Below are 23,851 nucleotides of genomic sequence, written 5' to 3'. Positions count from 1 at the left end.
TCCAGGCTGCTATATATCAGTATTCAGCTGAATATATGATGCTATCCAGGCTGCTATATATCAGTATTCAGCTGAATATATGATGCTATCCAGGCTGCTATATATCAGTATTCAGCTGAATATACGATGCTATCCAGGCTGCTATATATCAGTATTCAGCTGAATATATGATGCTATCCAGGCTGCTTGCCTGAACTTGATTGTTCAATGGATTTTTGTGATATACCTGGTGTTTGATAAAGCGTAAGGTTACAGTCATGTACATCATACCATTCATACATTTTTTTTGCATAGATTCTGGACCAATTTTACACACCTGATGAATCTATCCCCCCAGTTCATTCAGTAAACTATATTGATATTTACTAATCAGGGTCTTAGGCATAACCATTGCTTTGGGCACCAGTGGATAGTCACTATAAACTTCATGCAAGTATTCAGGGTATTCAATATCAGCCTTTACAATATATCCATATTCTGCATCATCAGGAGTAGCTAAAGCCTCATTATTGGTAATCTTAGGTAATCAGGTTATTTCACTGGAATCCTCATACTTGTAGCAACTGATTGATAGCTTAGCCATATAGATTATTTGAATTGAGATTTATGATCCAATTATTAGGCTTTGAGCAGTCATATTGTGGGCACAGTGGGTTGTTGGCTTTGGAAAATCTTTTCAATACCATTTTGACCATTTTCCATAAACAAGTGCATTTCGGTGTCTATTGCTGAATATACAATAGTGATTTGAAAGGTTCCTTTTGGTGGGAATTCTGACTTGTTAAAGTCTTCATAACTATCAATGTACTCACATCAATACTTTTGCAGTATAACAATTCCATTCATCAGCAATCCTTTTTAGTTATTTCTAAATTCTGTCTGTAATTTTGCTACAAGCGTGTCTGGCAAGATGTTTAAGAACTGAAACAAAATGGTTCTGTCTCAATCAAGCTATTTTGTTAGAATAAGGGTTTACACAATAGTGTTGGACAGCTCTAGCTCATTAATAGTTTTTTTGTGTATTTTTCCATGTTATTCAGGATGCAGCTTACTTCATCATTTAGAGCTTGTATTTTCTCAGCACTGACATGATTAGATGACCATCATACCCTTGAAGGTTGTGGAAGACCTTTGGCACTTTAGTTCTATAAAGATAGATATATAGCTTCAGTTTGCATTCATTGTGTGGGGCACCTTAAAAGAAATGCTGTCAAGAGGTGCACAGCATTATCACCATAGTGCAATACTGGTGCATTGATCACTCCATCACTGTAGATTAATGCATAGTAATAGCTGCTTCGAGATCTGATAAGTAGAGTTTCAAAATAATTTTGTTCACTGGATGATTTAGTGTTTCAAATTCAGTATAGACACTGTAGAGAATGCACATCTGCTTGCAATTAACAAACTTTAAATATATTTTCACCCTCTTTTGGCATCTCAGTGCATTGCACTTTCTTGTTACACCTTTACAATCCTCCACATGAGATTTGAGTAAACATTCAGTAGGAAATACATGCAGACATTAGTGGTAAGGATGCTTTCTATGTTCATACCTACTGATTTTGTATAAGATTTATACTAGATCTTTGATCCTACATAATAGTTCTTATCAGGATCATTTTTGTCTGTGATAAGTAGTATATATATATATTGCAAAACCAATCTTCTTTGAGATCTACAATAAGTGTAAACCCTTATTCCAACAAAATAGCTTGATTGAGACAGAACCATTTTGTTTCCCAAACTTGGGGATATAAAAATTTTTTACTGGAAACTTGTATTTATCAAAATCAAGTCAACCTAATTGTTCCCAATAATTTGCTGGGCAGTCTGAATGTTGCCCATGTTCTACACAAAATATTGCAAAGAGAATTTTCAATATTTATAAACATTCTTTTTGGGATGTGATGGTGTTTTTATATATGAGCTTTCTTGGGATTGTTGATACTTCCTGGTTGACAGATCAAGCAATATACAGCAATTAAGTTTCTAATCTGACTGATGTACAAACTCATTTATCGAATTTGATAAACTAAATAAAACAACACTAAATTTTATTTCATCCTTTACATTTTGCATCAATGAGTAGACTATATCAACAGCTTTTGTAATGATTGCAGTTATAAACATCTGTGGCTCTTTTTTGAGCTCAAGATTGAGTAGGACAACTACACTGTAGTCTTTAATAAAATTAGCTTTATTCATTCTAACAAGTTCTATAGGCTCATTTGTAGTAGCTGGATCTATGAGAACTGATAAGTTCTTTTTTGGCAATCATTTGATTGCTTTGAACATTTGTAACTGCCTCACTGTTAATGGCTGCAAATTTAGCAAGCAAGGGTTCAGGTGCTGCATTCTCAGGTATATTCTCAGGTGTATTCTGCTGCTATCTGCTTTATCAACATTCTTACAGGGATATGATTAGGCTTTAGCGCAGATTGTGGTTTTTGTTCTGCTCTCAACAAATAAACCTCTTTTTTCCATTCAGTGAGTGTGATCACTCGTTCTTGAAGTAATTTTCTTTAGATTAGAAATTTAGATTACAGCTTTTGAACTGTTACCGGATCCAATAATTAATGTATATTACGCTATTATAGTAATACTTTGAAATATATATTCAAGTATATATTTTATTTCTGTAAATGAAAAAAGTTATTTGTATTAGAGAAAAATATCTATAGTTATTATAAAAGATGTTCCATATACATTGTGTGATTATTTATGATGCAAAAGTCCATGAGGAAAAAGATATTTAGATAACAATTGTAATATACATTAAAAGAAAAAGTTGCATTTCCGATGTATATAAAAGTTCTTGCATTACAGGTTGTTGTGGAGGATCAAATTCAAGCAGGTTGTCTCTCAATAAAATTGCAATATGCATGAGTTAATTGAAATATAGAACAATTGGTGCATGTTTTAAACCCTTGAAATATATTTTATCCATTGTTGAAATGATGACCCTCAGTATTTGTACAAAATTGTTGATAAGATTTTTTTGTCAACATATTCCATTTTACATATTTACAATTTAAAGAAAGTCCATCTAATAAATGAATTATACACACCTTCGTCTTCACTTGTTGAATCAACAGTCATAGATAAAAAAAAGACCTTTATGGTCAATTTTTTGTGTGTGTAATCAAAAAAATTATTAAAAAAATCTTATGCTTAAACTATTAGTGAAATGCAATATTTAAAAATGATCTTGAACATTTTTTCAAATTAAGAATAAATTTATTAAATGTAACAAATTAAAGCAGTTGAAGATAATATTATTAAAATAAAAATGATGGCTTTTATACCATCAAAACTATGCAAATTTCTTTTGTTTAGGCAACTGTAAATCTTAAGTATACTGTAGACTTTTAATACTGCAGCTAATACTGGCAGGGTTTCAGTCATTTAAGCAACTACCCCAAATGGTGGACTGTTTATACAGTATGCAAATATCTATGTTTTGCCATGTTTGGTAAATCTTTATTCTTTAGTCATATCATGGTTGCTAGTTGATTTGTATTTGACATATTTAGGAAGTTTAAAGATTTTGCTTTAATCTTTATACACTTATTCACAAAATTAGTAAAACACTTATACATTCCAATTTCTTTTGAAAAACTTTTTTTTTTTTTCCCAATCTATCAATTACAAAAATGATAATGTTTATAGTTATGCCTTTTGTAGCTTTTAGTCCATTTCCCTAATCTAATTTCAAAATTATAGCAACTTTTCATAAGTGGTATGCTTTTGCTATAATTAAACATCACTTCTAAAAGAAAAGTATGTTTTGGTTTTAAATTTTTTTAATAATTCAAAAGATAACTGTCATTTGAGCAACACATCTGTTTGCAATGAAATGTGCTAGACAAAATTTTAATCATGATGAATGTGTTGCAATTGTTGGTTTGTCAATGAAGAATTAACAAATCACAAAATTGGTTGAAGATTTGGAGTTTTTAATACAATAGTTGGTAGGGTTCTACAAAGGTTTGCAGAGACTAATGATCACACCAGACCATGAGCTACCACTGTTGTGGAGGACCAACTTTTAATGTTTTGAAAACTGAGAGAACAGTTCATTACTGCATGAAATCTCCAAATACAACGTGCTGAGATTCATGGAACTGCTATTAGTAAAAATACCATTAGAAGAAGACTTTGTGCTTCAAATTTACACCTTTAGGTATCAGCTACTGGTTCCAGATTGTCTGTAGACCACCAAATAAGCATACTGGCTTTCTAAAGCAGGCATATGAATTTGGAAAACCATTACTGGGGATAGACCTTATTTACAGTAGAGTCAAGCACTCCTGAATTTTTCTCATGCTAACTTTTTGATCCAGAGAAAACCTCCTGGGTTGTGATAGTGGACACCTATTTGACTTTAAATATATAAACTTTGAAATGGAACTAATGCATCCATGGGAGAAAATTGGTTTCAAAATGTCTTACTATATAATTTTATCAGATTATTGTTAGCATCATTATTTTAATACCTACTCTTGTGCTTGCTGCATCATTATTGTTTATTGGTCATAACAAATTAATAATTAAGTTATCTTCATTTTCATAAATTTTACAATTAATTTCTATATAACAAATTTTAAATGACATATTTTTTAAACAGGTAATTTATTATTTATGCAAATAACTTTTTCTAACAATAAACCCTTCACTTTATGGTGCCAGAGTGGTAGAGTAGTAAAGCTAATATCATGTTAGCTGGTTGTAAACTAACAAGTTAATCTGACTGCAATGTTGTTTTTATTTCTTTTAAACTTTAATAATGATACTTTACAGCAAGTTCATTTTAAATGCCTAATAAACCAAGAGATCATGAATAAAGTAGAAAACATGTTTGTTTTCTGTGCATGAAAAAGCTTCTAAAAAGCTTACAACAAACAGTATAGAAAAAGTCATTGCTGTTTTTCAAATATCCATTGATTTTGATGATTCAAAGATTCCTTGGGTTATTTTTAAGACCTGTAGAACAGCCATACAAAGATGTGAAAATGGAGAAAAGATTCGATGACCACAGCTCTCTGATTTTTCCACTACCAAACCAACAAAAAGTACTTTGTTCATCAAACTGTATTTGCCTCATCTGCAACATTGCCCAAATGAAGGTCACTTCCAGTCATTCCAGGTAATGCCCAAATGAAGGCCATTTCCAGTCATTCCAGGTAATGACTTTTTATTGATTAATAATGATGATACCTTGCATGAAATTAATTATCAAACACTTATATGATTAAATGTCTTTCATTCATGCAAAATACCTGATATTTGGCTAGTGAGAAAATAAATTAACACCTTCAGACAAGCAAAACTTTTTGAAAAAAGTTGATGTATGCCAAGAACAATATTGGCTTTTTAGAATGTGGTATGTTAGTATGGTAAAGTATGAAATGAATAAAAATACGTAAAGAATGATCTATTGCTTACTTTTGTAAATAGCTGCTTGAATCATGTCTTGCAACTGAGCTCCTGCATTATTACTTTAACATTATTAACCAATACTCTATTTTATTAGAGATGCATCATATCTATTTATTTTGATAAAGATTTTTATGATTTCATTAAACATGATCATTATTGCTTATTGCTACATTTATTATTGAAATATTATTATTGTTATCAATACTTTCAATATGTTTTTTTAGCCATTTTGTTATCATTATTACTATTGTTATATTTTGATATACAGGAGCTTAATGGACAAGTCTTAAAAGTCATATACAAAGCATAAGGTCTAATTTTGTGAGCTTTATTGCTTGAAAATTTTCCGTTCATTTCATTTGTAAAAAAACTCTTGAGCAATGTGGATGTTTTGTAGCAGTTTGCAGAGAAACAATCAGCTGTTCAAATCATATTATTTATTGAAACACTCAGAAAGTTTGACCTAGTGGTCAAAGCTTGTTTTGGAAAATGTCTGGATCTATGAAGACAAGATATCAAAGTTTAAAGACTCATGTCATGATTTGGAAGGTGTCACAGTCACACCAAAAGTCCACGCCGTCTTTGATCATGTGACTCAATTTATTCAAAGAAAAACTGTTCATTTGGAATTTATGGTGAACAATCAACAGAGGCTCTTCATCATGGTTTTAGTCTACACTGGCAATGCTTCAAATGCTCCGTTGATTATCCTCAATATGGAGAATGCTTGAGAAATTGCTTGGTTGATTACAACAACAAACATATTTTAAAATAATATGAAATTAAAAAAATATGTAAAGACAATCTAACAGTGTTGTTGATATATAATTAAGATATTTTCATTACTAAATTTGTACTTGTAATTATAAAATTCAGGATAAAATGCTTGATTTTAACCATGTACCATTGTTTGAGCGATGTTTAATTAAATACTGAATTGAGCAACTTTCTTCCGCGGCCACAAAAGTTCCATTTCAAATTTTATATATTTGAAGTATACTAGGTGTCCACTATCACCACCCAAGAGGATTTCTCTGGGTCAAAAAAGTTAGGGTTAGGTCAGAAAAATTCAGGAGTACAAGGTTTTGTCTTGTAAGTTTTGATCACTGACCAAGAAGACCAAATAAGAAGACCAAAAAAAACAGAAGACCAAATGAAAGAGACTTCACTTATAACATTTAAGAAACTACTTTATATGGAGGGGGGCTCAGTGATGGTATGAGGCGGGATATTTTTTATAGCTCACAAAGCTTTTTATTGCTGATGGTGGTGATCTGACTTCTCAACAATACATAGCAGACATTTTAGAATATTTTGTGCTATCATTTGCACCTTACATTGGAGATGGATTCCTTCTTATGCATGATAATGCTAGACCACATACAGCATTTATTGTTACTGAATATCTAAAATGATGTTAATATTCAAGTTTTGAAATGGCCAGCTTAAAGTCCAGATATGAATACAATAGACCATCTTCAGGACATAATGAGATGTAAAGTTAGAAGTCAATCACCTAACAGCTTAGACAAGCTGCAACAAAGTCAAATCTGCATATGGCAAGATATTGCTCAAGAAACAATTAGATCTCTAATTGAAAGTATGCCACAGCACTGTTAGGCTGTAATAACATCTGGGGGTGGTAACATTAGTTATTGATAATTTTCAAAAGAAGTTGTATTTGTGTGCATAACAATAATAATTATTTTACTTTATTTTGTTAAACAAACCATACTTTTGGCTTTAGTTTTTTTTCATCATGCACAAAGTCAAATTTATTATAATATCAAAATAATTCTCTTTATGTGTTCTATTCTAAATATGTTTTTCAAAATATATGATAATATGACAATAAGTAAAATAAATCAGAATGTATAAGTGGTGCATTAATTTTGCAGTTCAAAGTGTATATCTTCTTTTTTTTTGCTTCAACTTTAAAAACATATTATAACTACAACTATACAACTGCCATAATTTTTACTTTTTATAACTACCCTTTTTAATGATTTTTATAATTCAAATATATTATTGTATTTTATTACTTTATATGTATTTTTATATTTATTTTTATATAATTTATAGCCCTTTATTTTGAAACTCAAACTATAAAAATTGTAAAAAAATGTAGCGTCATGGATCCATTTTGTCACTGACACAATAACAAATTGATATAAAAGAAGACATTTATACCAGAATATACTCACATAGTGTTTAGTATTTGGACTCTAAATTTTCAATATAAAAGAAGACATATTTATAGAAGGAAATACTTAAATATTTCTTAATGTCTCCAATGAAACATTAAACATTGGATGCAATTAAAAATACCAGCCAAACTCCACAAATCATGCAATAAAAAACTGTACAACTAGCATTGTTTCACAATTTCATTAGAAATAACTTTTCAGTATAAATAGTAACTCCTTTTATAGCAATTAAACATGTTTCTTTTTTTGAGATATAAGAAAAAATATTTAATGAAAGTTGAAAAATCAAGAATTTTTACAAACATAAAAGAACTTTAATTTAAAAACTTACGATGACTTTGAAAATTCTGTAAAATTTTCCTAAAAAAGTTTTAAATTTTGTAAAAAGCATAATTAAATATTGAATAATTATTTTTTTCCTTTTTATATTATCAGTATTTTAACATTTTTTTTTTTAACAAAGCTTGAAATAAAAAAAAAGTACTAGAAATATATATAAAAAATATATAAAAAGGAATTTCTCTGCAAAGATGAAACAAGTAAGATGTTATTAAAACTAAATTACCCTAAATCACCTAATGTACTAATATGAAAAATTCTTTGTTTTTATAAGTTTCGTCCTCACCTTCTAAAATGTGTCTTTGGGGTAAAATTAGGAAATTTACAAAGTTGTAGCCAATTAGGAAAAACTCTACAGGTCTCCAAAATGCTTTAAATTGTTGACATTTTCATGTTCAGATTATTACATACAACAATATGAAAATTCTTAAATATTTAAATTTGATTTTTTACAAAACTTTAGTTACTTTCAAGATTGCTATTATATTTTATATTTATTTACTTATGATAAATAAATAAAAAATGTTTAATATTATATCTTTTGCTTGAATTCAATTATTTTCTAGTGTTGATAATTTAGTACTATATTATTTGTATAAGACTGATAACTATGCTTAGATATTGATTTAAACATGAATAGTTATACAAATCTTCCTTCTATCTTTTTATTTTTCTAGATGATTGATTCAAAAAAATACTAGAAGCTAAAAAACATTTAGCTAATAGGGTATTGATTTGAATCTATTTCTGGACCCCTTATTTGGCCAAGTCAAAAAACAATTCAAAGAGAAGCTATGTCTTTTTTAAATCAATCAATCATGCAAACAGTGATATTTTGATAAAAATGAAGACAGAGTTTCTGAAGTTTCAATGGCACTCAAAAATTGGATCAATTAGTTTAAATGGATTAAGCAATTCATTAACAAAGTGCCACATGTCAAGAGAAACATCACTTTTTTCTACATTATCAACAATAACAGTAGATAATTATCAAGAAGATGAAGTTCAAGACTATTTCATTGAAAGTGTAAATGAAAAATCTGATAAAGAATTTGCTATCACTCTACTGCATTCAGACATACGCACTTTATATCTTTAAAGGCTGCACCAGTGTTTAAAGTATAAACATAGGCATTCATAAATCCACCATCATTCTAGCTACATCACTTAATGAAATGGGAAACCAACATCTAGTATAATACTTTCTAAAAGCACTGTTTATTGACACAGAAAACTCTGTTGTTAACAAGCTGCTGAGCTTACAAAGATAATTGGGATGGGAAGTTGTTACCAAATATCACTAGAGAAGATTACAACCAGTATCATGCAGCAGCTGATAGTTTTCAAACATCTTAAATCATGGAATTGCAATTCTTCAGTTCCTGGAATTTGGTTTAAAACTATTGCATTCAATAGTGGATATATTAATGGTGTTTGTACTATATTAGTTATTATATATTATTATTATATATTAGTTAGTATATAAGTAGCACTTGGATAAAATCTTTTGTAAGTAGCATACTGACACCATGTTTGAAATTCAGATAACAAAAGTGTTTGATGTTTGTTTTGGGCCATCTTCTGGACTAGAAAACACTAATCTTAAAACAATTTAAAGAAAAGTGGTTAGAATTGAGTCAAGTACAAGTAATGTAACTAATCCTATTGATTATGGTTCTAGATGCTATTAAAGATTTTACTAATACCCAACTTTAGTTTAATGTGTTAATAGTGGGAATGGAAAGTCAAGCTGCAATCAGGAAGCCTAGTGCCACTCACAGAGCATATGAGATTGCTAAAGTTACCTATACATTAAAGATAGAGTTTTTGCAAAATTGCAGTGATAAAAAGTTTTATATTACATCAGATATCAGAGTTAGTAATATTTTGTTGAACAATAGGATTGAAGATGGTACTTTGATATTCATATTATTTGGGTCCAGAGCTAACAACTCCAACATTTTTCACATGATTGCTAACAGTTACAAAATAGCAATTAAATCCAGCTAAGGCAGTAAATAAGATTTTTTGCCTCTGGAATATTTTTTGAAATAAATTTTCTTGGTGATAATAACATATTGTTTAAATATTTAGACATAAACACTAACTTTCAATATACATTTCATATAATGTAAAATTTAGCAATTGCTTATAATTTCATATTTTTATGGTACTTTTATTAGATTTTTATTACAAATAAATTATTTAAGGCAATACTTTACTAACATTTAAATGGGAATAACTCAGAACACACATCTGCACATTGTACATGATCAATATTGGTTTGAAAATTGTTATTTTTTAATAATGGTCAATCAAAACAATCTTTCAATGAAACTGTTTGTTTCTTCAAAACTTCAAAGCTTTTGGGGGACCTCTTAATTGTATTGAAATGCTCTGAAATAAATATACGGTGTGTCCAGAAAGTTTATATGAGGGCAATTTTAGATACTAGTCTAGATTTTTGATGATAAAATTGTCAAACCTAAAAATTTTAATACCTTTTTTTTGTTAAAAAAAGTAAGAGTTTCTCTATTTATTGACACCTTTTTTGTGCATTTTCAAAACTTACTTCTCTTCCATTGATAACTAATCAGTTAATTACCAGTTAATTTCCTGGGAATAAATGGCCAATAAGTTTAAATGAATTTTGTTACTTTTATTATAATCTGTACCATTTCTGTTTCCTCTGAAAATAATGTTTTTTATTTATTAATTATTTACAAACTTACCAAAAAAATTTTCATGAAGAATTAAATAATTTCTGAAATAATCAATGCCAAATCTGATCTGGTAAAACTTTGGCCAAATAGGCAAGAAACGTATTCCTGAGAGCATTAAATGGCAAATTGTTGGTTTTAATAAAGGAAACTAATCAAAATTAGTCATTGTTTCAGAGGGCTGCATTCAAAATAGGTTTAAAAAGTTTAAAAAAATTGAGACTGTCAAAAATTCTGGTAGGTATTCAAAGTTAACTGAAAGAGATAAAAGTGTCATTTTTTGCAGGTTCAATCAAATTCTAGTATAAGCATTTGTAGTTTAATCAGAGAATTCAATGCTTCTTTAAAGAATGTTACAATTGGTAAGGAAACAGTGAGAAAGGTAGCACTTAATAAAGGCATAGAATCATATATTGTCATTAAAGAACCACTTTTGATAACCTAAAACAATTGAAATGGTGTCAAAAAGGATCAACTGATCTGTTGAAGAATGGTCTCTGGTAGCTTTTAGTGATGAGGCTAATTTTGAGGTACTAAGTCACAAAGTAAAGCTGTATGTTTAAAGATAAAAAAAAGAAGCATTCATCTCACTTTATACCAAGGAAACAAGGAGGTGGAACTTGGCATAATACAGGGATGTATTTTTCACAAAAACCTATATCTAACCAATAAATATACCAGAAGAATCAATCAATATAGCTATAAAGATACTCTAGAAAAGTGTTTAAAACAGCTGGCAAAATAGTGCCACACTTCATACTTTGCATTCAAATGGTTCAATGAGAAAGGTTAAAAATTTACTCCCTGGTGTGCTCAATTGACTGATTTAAATCCTATTAAGCATGTATGGAGCTGGATTGATGGAAAACTTGCTAAATATAAAACAACTTCAGTTGAAAATCTGAAACAACAATTATCAGAGATATAAGCAGAATTGCAAAAAGTTGTTGCATGCTTCTGATTAAATTTGTTCCTTGCTACGTTTAATTATGCATAAATGCAAATTTATTGTTCTTTTATAAAGTTTTTTCAAGTATATTCAATTTTATAAAATTTAATTACCACCTTTTGTAAAACCAAATCTAATAGTTATATCTTGCTCATTCATCTATATATATATATATATATATATATATATATATATATATATATATATATATATATATATATATATATATATATACATATATATACATATATATATACATATATATATATATATATATATATATATATATATATATATATATATATATATATATATATATATATATATATATATATATATATATATATATATATATATATATATATTAGGGTGGTTCAAAAATAGGTCATGTCAAAAATTTAAAAAGAGCCCTAGCTTATGATCTGCCTTGACCCCAAAATAGTACTTAAAATTTTTTACAAAAATTTTTTTGATCATTGGAAAGGTTCCCACAGAGCGCAAAAGGGTCAATTTTTGCCCCGTTTTAAGGAAAACTTTACCCCGCTTGTGGGACCCTTAAACTTCAACCATTAAAAAAAAAAAACTATCCAATAACATGGTAATGAGTTATACAACTTATGTTTAAGGGGCTCTTTTCAAAAATAAACATTCAAAGAATTTCATTTTTTCAGCAAAAAGCGGGTTTTTAGTGGGTATTTTCAAAATATCTTACATTTCAATTTTTTTGTATAACTTAATATTTGAAAACATAACTTTTTTTGCTGAACAATTTTTGTTTTGAATAAAGAACAAAAAAGATTTTAAATAAAATAAAAAATAGAGGAATGGAAAGGAAAGTTAGGGGGATTGGATAAGAGATTTCAATATTCATTAAAAAGAAAGTATAAATCTAAATGTAGTTATAATAAATTAAACAATGTATCAGATACTGATTCTGAAAATTCATTAAGTTCTTTTAATACCAATAAAAGCAATTCAAGTGATAGTGAATTTGAAATTGAGTCATATATTGATCCTACCAATTCTGTCAACCTACCAAAGGATATCTTGCACCGTACTGCTCACACAGCAGTTGGAGAGGGTTTAACTCCACATCAACATACAGCAATTCTTAGCAGTATTATTGTCAATTCTGGAGGATGCATGTCTGAGTTTGTATGCTCTAAATCTTCATCATACAGAGCAGCAGAGAATGCTGTGGTAATGGGTGCAAATGAAATCAGAGACCATATAAAAAGCATTTCTAAATCTTCAAATTCTCTGATAACAATTCATTTTGATGGAAAAATTGTGAAAGAACTTACTGAAGGAAAATAGTTTTCAAAAGATAGGTTAGCTGTTCTTGCTAGGATTAAAGGACAAACCGAGTTACTTGGAATTCCAGTAATCGACTCAGGTTCTGGAGAACACCAAAAAGAAGCTATAGAAGAACTTATTTCTAACTTTGGATTAGAGGATAAAGTTCAGTGTCTTTGCTTTGATACCACTAGCGCCAACACAGGTAAAGCAAAAGGAGCTTGTAGCAGAATCATTGTGCACTTACAGCGCCCTATGTTATTAACTGCATGTCGACACCATATTTTTGAGCGTCATGTTACCCATTTTTGGGAGCTTAATCCAAGTAGTCATACTTCAGGACCAGAAAATAAATTATTTAAACTTCTTAAGAACCATTGGAATGATCTAGATACTGAAAATCAAGATTTAAAAAGATTATCAACTCCTGTTGATTCCTGGATTAAGGAACAAAGGTTGAGTGCTATTCAATTTTGCAGATATATAATTAGCACTAAAGTTTTTAAGAAGGTGAGTAATAATAGCTTTATAAATTAATTTAAAATCTAATTATCTCTTCTTATTTCCAAAAAATAGTATAGTAAAGTAGTACTTCACATATAATTTTCCAGTTTTACAAATTTGTAGTAAGTAATTTTAGTTATTATAACTTAGGAAAAAAAATTTGTTTAGGATGGAAAGTTTCGTAAAGATTATCAAGAATTGGCTGAACTTATATTGATGGTACTGTCACACACTGACAGGTTTAAACTTCACAATCCTGGAGCTGTTCATCATGCCAGATTCATGGGTAAAAGTTTATTTTACCTAAAACTGTTTCTACTTATGGAAAAAATCCCTGAAATCAATAAAGAGAGCAAGGATGAAATCACTGAAATGACAAAGTTTCTTTCCATTTTTTACACTGAATGGTTTCTTAGAGCGGAGCTAAGTTCAGCTGCTCCAACGCAGGTACACGGTCTGAATAATTGTTTTAAAATAAAGATATAATTTTGAATAAATACAAAAAGTAGGTATATTATTTATTTTTAAATTAAACATTGAAAAATCTAACCCTTAACTATTAGGATATGAAAGCATACTGGCAGATGAAAAGGTTTGAGGAATTGAATAAAGCTGGAGCTTAAGCTGTTTCTGAATCCATAATGCGACATACTTGGTACCTTGACCCATATTTAGTCATTATAGCAATTGCAGATCAGAAATGTAAAGAACGTAGCAACATGGCTAAGAGACTATTTGGTCTAAAACGACCCTCTATAGAGGAGTATTCCTTAGAAAGACAGGTGTTGGATAAAGACATTCTGAAGAACTTAAACTTTTCACAGGATGAGCCTCCCAGTTTAGTTCCACTAGTTACAGAGAAGTCCTGGCTTATATTTGACATGCTTGGTCATGGAAAAGCTGAGGTTCAATGGATGAAGCTTCCTGCAGAGTATTGGATTTTAAATGATTTCTATCAAGAATTTGAAACAGCCATCATGAATCTTGATGTTGTGAATGATTGTTCAGAAAGAACAGTCAAATTAGTTCAACAACTTGTTAATAAAGCACATTCAGAAGAGAAAAGGCAAGATACGTTTCTTTTTACTCATGTGTACAAGCGAAATCGAAATGGTAGAAAAAAGTTGGATCATGCCAAAGCTGCACTCAATAGTATTATTTAATATCTACTTTTTGATCCATTTTATTTTTGAAACACTTGTAAATGTTTGGTTTTTGTTTTGTATTGGTAAAGTTTTTTTTTTATTGTATTCAAACAAATACTTATTTTTTTTAAAAAAACATTTTATGTTTTGATGATTTTCAATGTTTTATCATTCTTCTGAAAGTTACTTAAAAAAATATTTATGAAAAGAGCCCCTTAAACTTAAGTTGTATAACTCATTACCATGTTATTGGATAATTTTTTTTTAAAATTGGTTAAAATTTAAGGGTCCCACAAGCGGGGTAAAGTTTTTCTTAAAACGGGGCAAAAATTGACCTTTTTGCCCTTTGTGGGGACCTTTCCGATGATCAAAAAAATTTTTGTAAAAAATTTTAAGTACTATTTTGGGGTCAAGGCAGATCATAAGCTAGGGCTCTTTTCAAATTTTTGACATGACCTATTTTTGAACCACCCTAATATATATATATATATATATATATATTATATATATATATATATATATATATATATATATATATATATATATATATATATATATATATATATATATATATATATATATATATATATATATATATATATATATATATATATAAACTTTTTTATTTTGTTAATTAAAGCTAACTAAACATTACCTAATAAAAAACTTTAAAAAACCTTTTGTTTTGACAATTTCATTATCAAAAAACTAGACCAATATCATAAAAAATTTAACCTCATGTAAACTTTCTGGACAAACTATACTTTAAGGTAATTTACTTAAGATGTATAATTAGAAAAGAAAAACTTGACTATTTTACACTTCATTTTTGACACAAAATTTCATATATATAATAGTTTAATACATTGAACCACAGGTTTAGAAGCTAAAACAACACCCAAGATAATCTTTAAATAAAAATTTATTTTAAATTAAGAGTGTAAGTAGCAATTGCTAAATAGCTAAATTGCAAATGAAGTTGGGTAATTTCCCCTCAGACCTGTTTTTACACATGTTTAAATTTTTCTTCTTAAGTTCTTGAAACAAAGATATCAACTAATCAGCAATTATGAAGTAAAAAATATTAATATAGTAACTTGAAAAGTTTACCTGCAACCCATAATGAGAAAGTAACTCGCCAATTAGAAACCCATTAGCGAAAGACTCTTCCAAATTCAAAGGACCTTAAAATTAAAAAGAAAATTACGTTAAACAAATAATATTTAAATATACACACATATAGCAAATACAAACACATATGTGTATATATATAAACATATATATATATATATATATTAGGGTACGTCACTTAAAAAAAAAATGAGCAAAGAAACTTCTAGCATCAATATTATAGTGCCAATATGTATAATAAATAAAAATTCGAAAAAAAAATTTGAAAAAACTTTTTTTTACCTACCGGGGAACTCGTTCTTTTAGGAAGATGTCAGATTGTAAAAAATCACAAATTTAAAAAAGTCATATCTCAGTGAGTTTAGTTCGATTTTGATGTTCTCTGTGTCTAACAAATAATAAAAAAAAGGTAACATGATTGGCGTTGAAAAATTGAGATTATACCAGGGCTGATGACGCTAGAGGATCAAGGGGTCACTGCCCCCTCCCCTCACTTTTTCTATAAAGCCCCCTCACTTTTTCTATAAAAATTTTTTTTTTTACAAAGGTTTTGAAGTTTTTAGATATGGAGGACCTTTATTAGTAGTTGATGATTGTGCTCCCCACAACTCCCCCAACTTTGAGAACCGTGTCGTCTGCCCTGTATATTTAGAAATGCAAAGTTCGGAAAAGTTGTAGGTTATTTTTAAATATTTATTTCTACATTTATTACATTGTACAGAAATATTGTTTGTATTTACTTGTATTCACCAGTTATCTCTACATTTATTGCATTGTACAGAAGTGCGCATTATTTTCTACGTTTATTACATTAATACAAAAGTGTAGTTTGCGCACAATGTACATAATACACACTTCTGTACTAATGTACTATTCTTTATGTACTCTGGAAAAAGTACAATACATCACATTCTGAAATATTTTTTTTTAACCATATGTTTTTGTTTATTCATACTAGCAATCAATAAAACTGGAAATAAATTACTTCCGTAAGTGCATTTATGTACCTCATACAAGAAAATGCGGTACAAAAGTACTTTACTTCCGGTTTGGTTGATTTCCAGTTTTGTTAATTGCTAGTATTTATTTAATATTAATAGGAAGAATGAGTGCTCCTAAAATTACTAGATTCAATTTGGATAAAAAAGAGTCAAAATTTTCACTGTATTTGGGTGGAAGTAATGATCTTAATCCTTCAGAAGTGCCTACTATTAGAGATATCCTGAGAAAGGGTCTTTTAATACAAGAAAGTATGCTCATTGAAAAAGATATTGACAAGTATGTAATGAAAAGTTAAATTTAAAGATTGCAGAAATATTGTTTGTATTTACTTGTATTCACTTTGTTTTATTTTTAAGGAGGCTTATGTCTGTAAGAGAACTTAGTGTACAATTAGCAGACTTGGTTCTTCAACAGTGGACAAGATCGAATGCTCTTTTCAAGTTTCCTGTGGTAATAAACAAGATATCTTTGGTACAAAAAATAGAATTAGCCTGGAATAAGTTTAGTCAAATTTCTAGAGGAAAAGCAGCCCAAAAAACTGTTTCTACATGGGAAATTAAATTAGATCAATTGCTTGACATTACATCTTGTAAATGTGAAATCACTTTATGTAATGAAAAATGCTCAAAATTAAATAGTTGTCTAGATTTTGCACATATTCAGTGTACTTGTCCGAGGGAAAATAAGATTCCAAAAAGTGAACTTATTTGGTTAAAAGCTGAAAGAGAAAAAACGGGGTCACTATCAAAATATCAAATGACTTGTAAAGATACTAAGGAAACAACTAGACAGGTTTCTTTAGAAAAGAGGAAGCTGAAAAGAAAGTCAAGTCTAGAAAAACAAATTAGAAAAAAAGAAGAGGAAGAAACTTCAAAAAGTAAAGATTATGTTGAGTCTTTCATACGTGATGATAATTCAAATAGAATAGAAATGGAAGATGAACCTGCTTCAACAGATAAATGGAAACTAAATTTTTTGTCCATTAGTAATACTGCTGAAGCTTCTTTGAGATTTGATATTTCACCAGCTGCAACATCAGCAGTAGTTTCAGCTTTTCTTCAAGACCTTATTCTTGGTAACTTTTTAACACCTGAAATGTCCTATTTGGCTGTAGATCCTAAGAAAGTTTTTAGGGCTAGGAAAGCAGTAATGACTAAAGCAAAGACATCTGAAGAAATGAAGTTTCAATTACAATCTATCAAAGGTATATTTGCTGATAGCAGAAAAGATTTTACCAGAGTTTTAAAGCACAATCCTGTAACAAAACGATTTCATCAAAGGGTTGTAAAAGAAGAACACATTACTGTTACTTCTGAACCTGATGGTCACTATATTACACATTTTACACCCATGAAGGCAATACCTCCTAATAAGCCTGCTAAACAAGCAGCTATTGGACTATTTAACTGGATGGTTCCTCGGGGAGTACATAAATCTCTAGAAGTAATAGGAGGAGATTCAACAAACGCTGTAACTGGTTCAGGGAAAGATGGAGGTTTGTTGACAAATCTTGAACAATTGTTAGGTAGAAAGTGTTTCTGGTCTATTTGTATGCTACATTGCAATGAGCTTCCTTTGAGGCACATTATTGTCACTCTGGATGGACCTACCAATTCAAATGTTGGTTTCACTGGACCAATTGGAAAAGCTCTTTTAAAAGTAAACAGTATGGAAAGACTTGATACATTTGAACCTATTGCGCAGTTGGAACCATTAATCCAGATCCCTGAAAAAATTCTAAGTTCAATGTCAACAGATTCAGCTCTCTGCTATAAACTGATTACATGTTTGACTACAGGCAAGATGGACCCAAATCTTAAAATGGCTAAATGTGGCAATTTGTCTCATAGCAGATGGCTTACTATTGGCGAAGCGATTATTTTTCTCCATATGAGTAACCATGGCTTTACTGATGATGTGCTAAGAAGATTTCACTTAATTTTAAAATGGGTAGTTCAAGTGTATTTTCACATGTGGTATAAAATCAAAGTGAAACACAGTATTGTTGAGGCCCCGGAACACATAGTAACACTGTTAAGGCTGCTAAGAAAACAGGAGGATGAGATAAAAGAAATTGTTACTCCCTACATAAAAAATGGAGCTTATTTTGCTCATTCTGAATCTTTGATTCTTTCCCTTATAGCAAGCTCAGATAAAGAATCTAGGAGATTTGCCATTAAAACCATCAAAGAGATACGGAAAAGTTCGGAGTATGGAGACACTCGATTCAGGATAAGGAAGAAGGTCCAACTCAATCTGGGAGCTATATCCATACAAGAACTGATCAACTGGGACAAAGAAGATAAATCAGAACCTGTATTTACATGTCAAATACCTACAAAAGATCTTGACAATTTCTTAGAGATACCTTTTGAAGCACCCTACTTTCCCCTACACACACAATCTTGCGAAAGAGCGGTAAAAGAGGTGACAGATGCATCTGCATCTGTTTGTGGATTCGAGAGAAGAGATGGATTTGTCAGGGCTAGGTTGGCTCATAGACTATTAATGCCTAAGCTGCACTCTAAAAAAGATCTAAGAAACATTTTTTTAACAGACACTTGAATTTGATTATATATACAGTAAATATGTTTTAATATGAATATGTCACTATGCCAAACAAATGGTTAATATTAATGTCATTTGTTTTTTTCTTTTTCATATCTGACATCTTAAAAATAAACAAATTCCCTGGTAGGTAGATAATTTTTTTGTTCTTTCTAATTTTTTTATTATTACTTAATATTACTTGATATTTCTAAAAAATAAAAAAGATCTGGTAACCCCCCGGGCTCCCAGCTCGTCGGCCCTAGTTTAAACTTGGTTTTTCGATGCCAATCATTTCCCTAGTTTTTTTCATGTGTTATACATAAATAAAATGAAAAGTTCACAGATGTTCACTGAGATATAATTTTTTTTAATTCGAAAACTTTACGTTCTGATATAAGGATAATTTACGATTTTACGGTGACAAAAGAACCAGTTCCCCGGTAGGTAAAAAAAAATTTTTTCAAATTTTTTTTTCGAATTTTTATTTATTATACATATTGGCACTATAATATTGATGCTAGAAGTTTCTTTGCTCATTTTTTTTTTAAGTGACGTACCCTAATATATATATATATATATATATATATATATATATATATATATATATATATATATATATAACTATTATATATATATATATATATATATATATATATATATATATATATATATATATATATATATATATATATATATATATATATTTAACTATTTTATATAAAAATTACCAGTTCAAATTTTATAAATTAAAAACTATCGTTTTTTAACAAAAAATAAAAAAGTGCATATTTTTAAAGTTTTTTTTAATAAACTTTTTAATTTGTGTTTTTTATAAACTTTTTTTATTATTTTTGAAATTTTTATAAAATTTCACTTCTTTTGAGACCCAACATGATATGGTTTTAAAAAACTTTTTTTTTCAAAATATTAGGGACTCGTCTGATGTTTAAGGGTCTTGAGCGACCCCTAAAAATTTTTTTTATTCAAAAATTTTTTAAATTTAGTATTAATTTATTACATAGAACACATTTAGCAGCTGTGCTCAGACATTTTTTAAAAAAGTTGTTTTTTGGACATGTCTAATATATATATATATAATGTATATTTAAACAATATATATACAAATGTATGCAATATATATATATGTGTGTGTGTGTGCGTATGTGTTTGTGTGTGTGTGTGTGTAATACATATATACCACAAGCATGTGTGTGTATGTATGCATATACATATATATATAATGCATAGTTGCAGAGCGGAACCAGGGAGTGGTAAGATAAAGACAGTGAGGAAATCAAGACTTATTAGAGCAGTCAAAGGCCAAATTCAGCACAATCTAGTCATGAGGAAAATGACTAAGGAACTCTGTGAGTGAGCACGCAATCAGAAATGTTGTTAAATATTGCCTTAAAGCCAAGAGTTAGATCCAAAAGGAACCTCATTACTGAAGAAGTCAAGACCAAATGAGAGAAGAGAATTAAGAAACTCTTGTCTCTCCTTAGGAAATGTCAATTAACAACTTTGTCCTCAGATGAAAAAAATTTTACAATGGAATCAAATAGCATGACTGATAGCTACATTAGCACCTAAAAGCCAGAAAATGTTTCAGAGTCTATAAGGTTCAAGTTCAATTCATTCTGCATGTATGATAATTTTTGAAGTTGTGGCCTCCAATGGCCTGAAGATGCCTCCCATTTTTATTAATTCACAGGGCTAAATCAAATATGTTCATTGAAATCTTGGATTATCTCTAACTTTGACCCTGATAAAAACATTTTGTACCAACAGGATGGGGTTCCCACACCAAAAGTCAGAACAACCTAGGAGTGGCTCAGAAAAAACATGCCAGATATTTGGGAGAAAACTTAGTGGCCACCAAGCTCCCTGGATTTGTATATGTACATATATGTATATGTAAATATGTACACATATATGTATGTATATATACATATTAATACATATATATATGTATGTATACATGTATATGTATGTATATTTATATATATTTTAAATATATATATATTCATATATATACATGCATATATATGCATATCTATAGCATATATGAATATACATATAATATATATACATATATATACATATATACAATATGTATATGTATGTATGTATAAATATATATATATACATATATATACATATATATACATATATATGTATACATATATATATATGTATATATATGTGTATATACATATGTATATACAAAAGCATTAAAAATATATATGCTTACATATTAAAAATAAAAATGTTACACTGCATACACAACCAAACTTTACTTTAAAATAAAACTACTATGTTTTCTAATTTAACAAACATTTTTTTGAACACTTACTATAAAATATTTTAAAAAAAAAACATGATTTCCAACATCTTGTGGGCAGGTTTGCAAGGTTTAGAGCGTTTGACAATTTTCTGCTTAACTCTTAGTATTAGGTTAATTTTTTTTTTCATCTTCTTTGATAATTATATATTTTTTCTATAATTTTTGTAACTGGTATATCTTAGCTTAAAGATTATTTTCCTAATTTGTATTGGTAATTTTTTCTTTAATTTTAGTGTTATAGGAAATGACTGGCTAGGTAAACTATACTTTTTGATAAGGATTGTTGATAAAAAAGAGTTTGAAATTGTAAAAATTTGGCTATAATCAGATTTCTTTAAAACTTCTTTGTGAATAGAGCTGAACTTTCAAAATATATTTTTACAGATTAAAACCGCTCAAAATTTTAAGCTGTCTTAAACTATATAGACCTGTTTTTATAAATATCAAAACAATCATTTAAAACTAGAAAAAAAAAAGTAATTATTTAAAATAAAAAATATCAAATGAATTAAAATTTACAATTTAACTTACAGACATTTCTACTCAACTTAACATCTTCATTCAACCATTTACAAAGTATATCTGACATTTCACCTCGGTATCATATCTACTTGATCTTTCAGAAACTTTATCAAACTATATATTGTTTTTAACTTTATATATATGTATTTATATATAAATACATATGCACATATACATATATATAAAAATATGTGTGTGAGTATATATATATATATATATATATATATATATATATATATATATATATATATATATATATATATATATATACATATATATATATATATATATATATATAAATATATATATATATACATATATATATATATATATATATAAATATATATATATACATATATATATATACATATATATATATATATATATATATATATATATATATATATATATATATATATATATATATATATATATATATATATATATATATATATATATATACCAAAAAAATTTATTTTTGATCTAAAGTATAAATTTTGAAGGTTTGAGGTATATTTTTAAAGAGAATGTTGTTTAAAAAAATACTTAGAACTTATTTATCTTTTTATTTATTTTACTGTTATCGTTTATTATTTTTAGTATAAAAATTTATCATAACATAAAATATGTTGTTCCAAGACTTTTGGCCACCACTGTATATATATGTATATATATATATATATATATATATATATATATATATATATATATATATATATATATATATATATATATATATATATATATATATATATATATATATATATATATATATATATATATATATATATATATATATATATATATATATATATATATATTACACAATATATAATTATAATTACGTTATTAATTAAAATCTTTCATTCTAAGCAAGTTTTAATATCTAATTTCAATTTATTCTGTTTTTACATATAAATTTTCATATATAATCTACTGCGATTACCCTTTTTTTAAATTAAAGTTTACCACTAGTTGCTAACAAGTTTTTCAAACAGCGCGCGAATCAGACAAATTTGATGGAATAATTCCGTTGATCGGGCAATCAAATTTACTGACCAGTTTATTTTATCAATACCAATAGATCGTACAAAATATCCTCTAGATGAAAACTTTTTAAATGAGAACATAAAATTCTTATCACAGCAGGGACAATAGAACAATTTTATAAAGAAAAAGATTTGCAGCCAATGCTAAAGGCAAAACTTCTTAGTTCACCCTTACATAACCCCTCTAGCCCCTACTAATAACACAATTTACCAAATAATAATAGCACAATTTACCAAAACAGAAAAAAAGCTAAAAACCATAGAGCAGAAAATATCCCTTTCTATAAATTTTTTTAATGAAACTCTCCGATTATCATTATAATTATTAAATGAATTCTTTAACCCCTTCAATTAGATCAAGAATGTTCTTACTTTATGGATAATTCGAATCGGCTGTAAATCTATCAGGAAGCATTCTTAACTAGTTCATACTTTGAAGCTTCTGACTAACAAAAGTAGTTTTTAGTAGGTTTTTGCCGGTTTTGATATAAGAGAGACTTTAAAACAATGGGAAAAATCTTTCGCCTTCTTTAAACAAGTATGATGCAGCAAGTTAAAAACAATCACTTTTACTGGCAAAGCGTTTTCCATTTGATGTAAACCAAGAAAGAAAAAAAGGCTTCCTTAACGGTCTAAAAAAGTAAGTCTTTA

At 28.4% G+C, this 23,851-nt stretch overlaps 2 protein-coding genes and 1 pseudogene across 12 annotated transcripts in view; 2 read left to right on the top strand and 1 right to left on the bottom strand.

Moving 5' to 3' along the window:
* The window catches only part of LOC145192227 (sperm flagella and cilia-associated protein 2-like), a 51,143-nt gene extending 28,845 nt beyond the window's left edge, over positions 1-22,298 (bottom strand). For 4 of the 10 annotated variants that reach the window (XR_016451851.1, XM_090085338.1, XM_090085343.1 and 1 more), the window contains exons 1-3: positions 22,161-22,284; positions 15,713-15,786; positions 7,981-8,009 (exon numbers count right to left, since the gene is read on the bottom strand). Coding sequence is in view for 3 of the 10 variants with exons in the window: in XM_090085338.1 (XP_089941464.1) it covers positions 7,981-8,009; positions 15,713-15,786; positions 22,161-22,218 (161 nt within the window). In the remaining 7 variants the exon portion in view is untranslated. Of the gene's footprint in view, positions 1-7,980; positions 8,010-15,712; positions 15,787-22,160 lie in introns of all 10 variants that reach the window. The other 6 variants (XM_090085354.1, XM_090085370.1, XM_090085378.1 and 3 more) reach the window with 3 other exon arrangements.
* LOC149894858 (uncharacterized) lies at positions 12,478-14,754 on the top strand (annotated as a pseudogene). Its single transcript, XR_016449226.1, has 3 exons — positions 12,478-13,463; positions 13,626-13,904; positions 14,021-14,754. The product of XR_016449226.1 is annotated as an uncharacterized LOC149894858 (transcript).
* On the top strand, positions 16,710-19,424 carry LOC149894857 (uncharacterized). Its single transcript, XM_090085399.1, has 2 exons — positions 16,710-17,011; positions 17,092-19,424. Exons 1-2 carry the CDS (start codon positions 16,839-16,841, stop codon positions 19,298-19,300), a joined length of 2,382 nt encoding a protein of 793 aa, XP_089941525.1. The 5' UTR covers positions 16,710-16,838; the 3' UTR covers positions 19,301-19,424.
* Positions 22,299-23,851: the final 1,553 nt, after the last annotated feature.

The sequence above is a fragment of the Hydra viridissima genome, unplaced genomic scaffold, assembly GCF_058129835.1.
Source record: "Hydra viridissima isolate aposymbiotic clone 2 unplaced genomic scaffold, HvirCarnegie_v1 scaffold_1, whole genome shotgun sequence".
Classification (NCBI taxonomy): Eukaryota; Metazoa; Cnidaria; class Hydrozoa; order Anthoathecata; family Hydridae; genus Hydra; species Hydra viridissima.
Note: the sequence above shows the minus strand (reverse complement) of the source record. Positions and strands in the feature narration are given on the sequence as shown.

What these genes read in the sequence shown, in the direction of transcription:
- LOC149894857 (XM_090085399.1), top strand. Translation starts at nt 16,839, where the DNA reads ATGAGTGCTCCTAAAATTACTAGATTCAATTTGGATAAAAAAGAGTCA. An exon ending in ATTGAAAAAGATATTGACAA is followed by an intron (nt 17,012 to 17,091) that starts GTATGTAATGAA and finishes TTTATTTTTAAG; the next exon opens with GAGGCTTATGTCTGTAAGAG.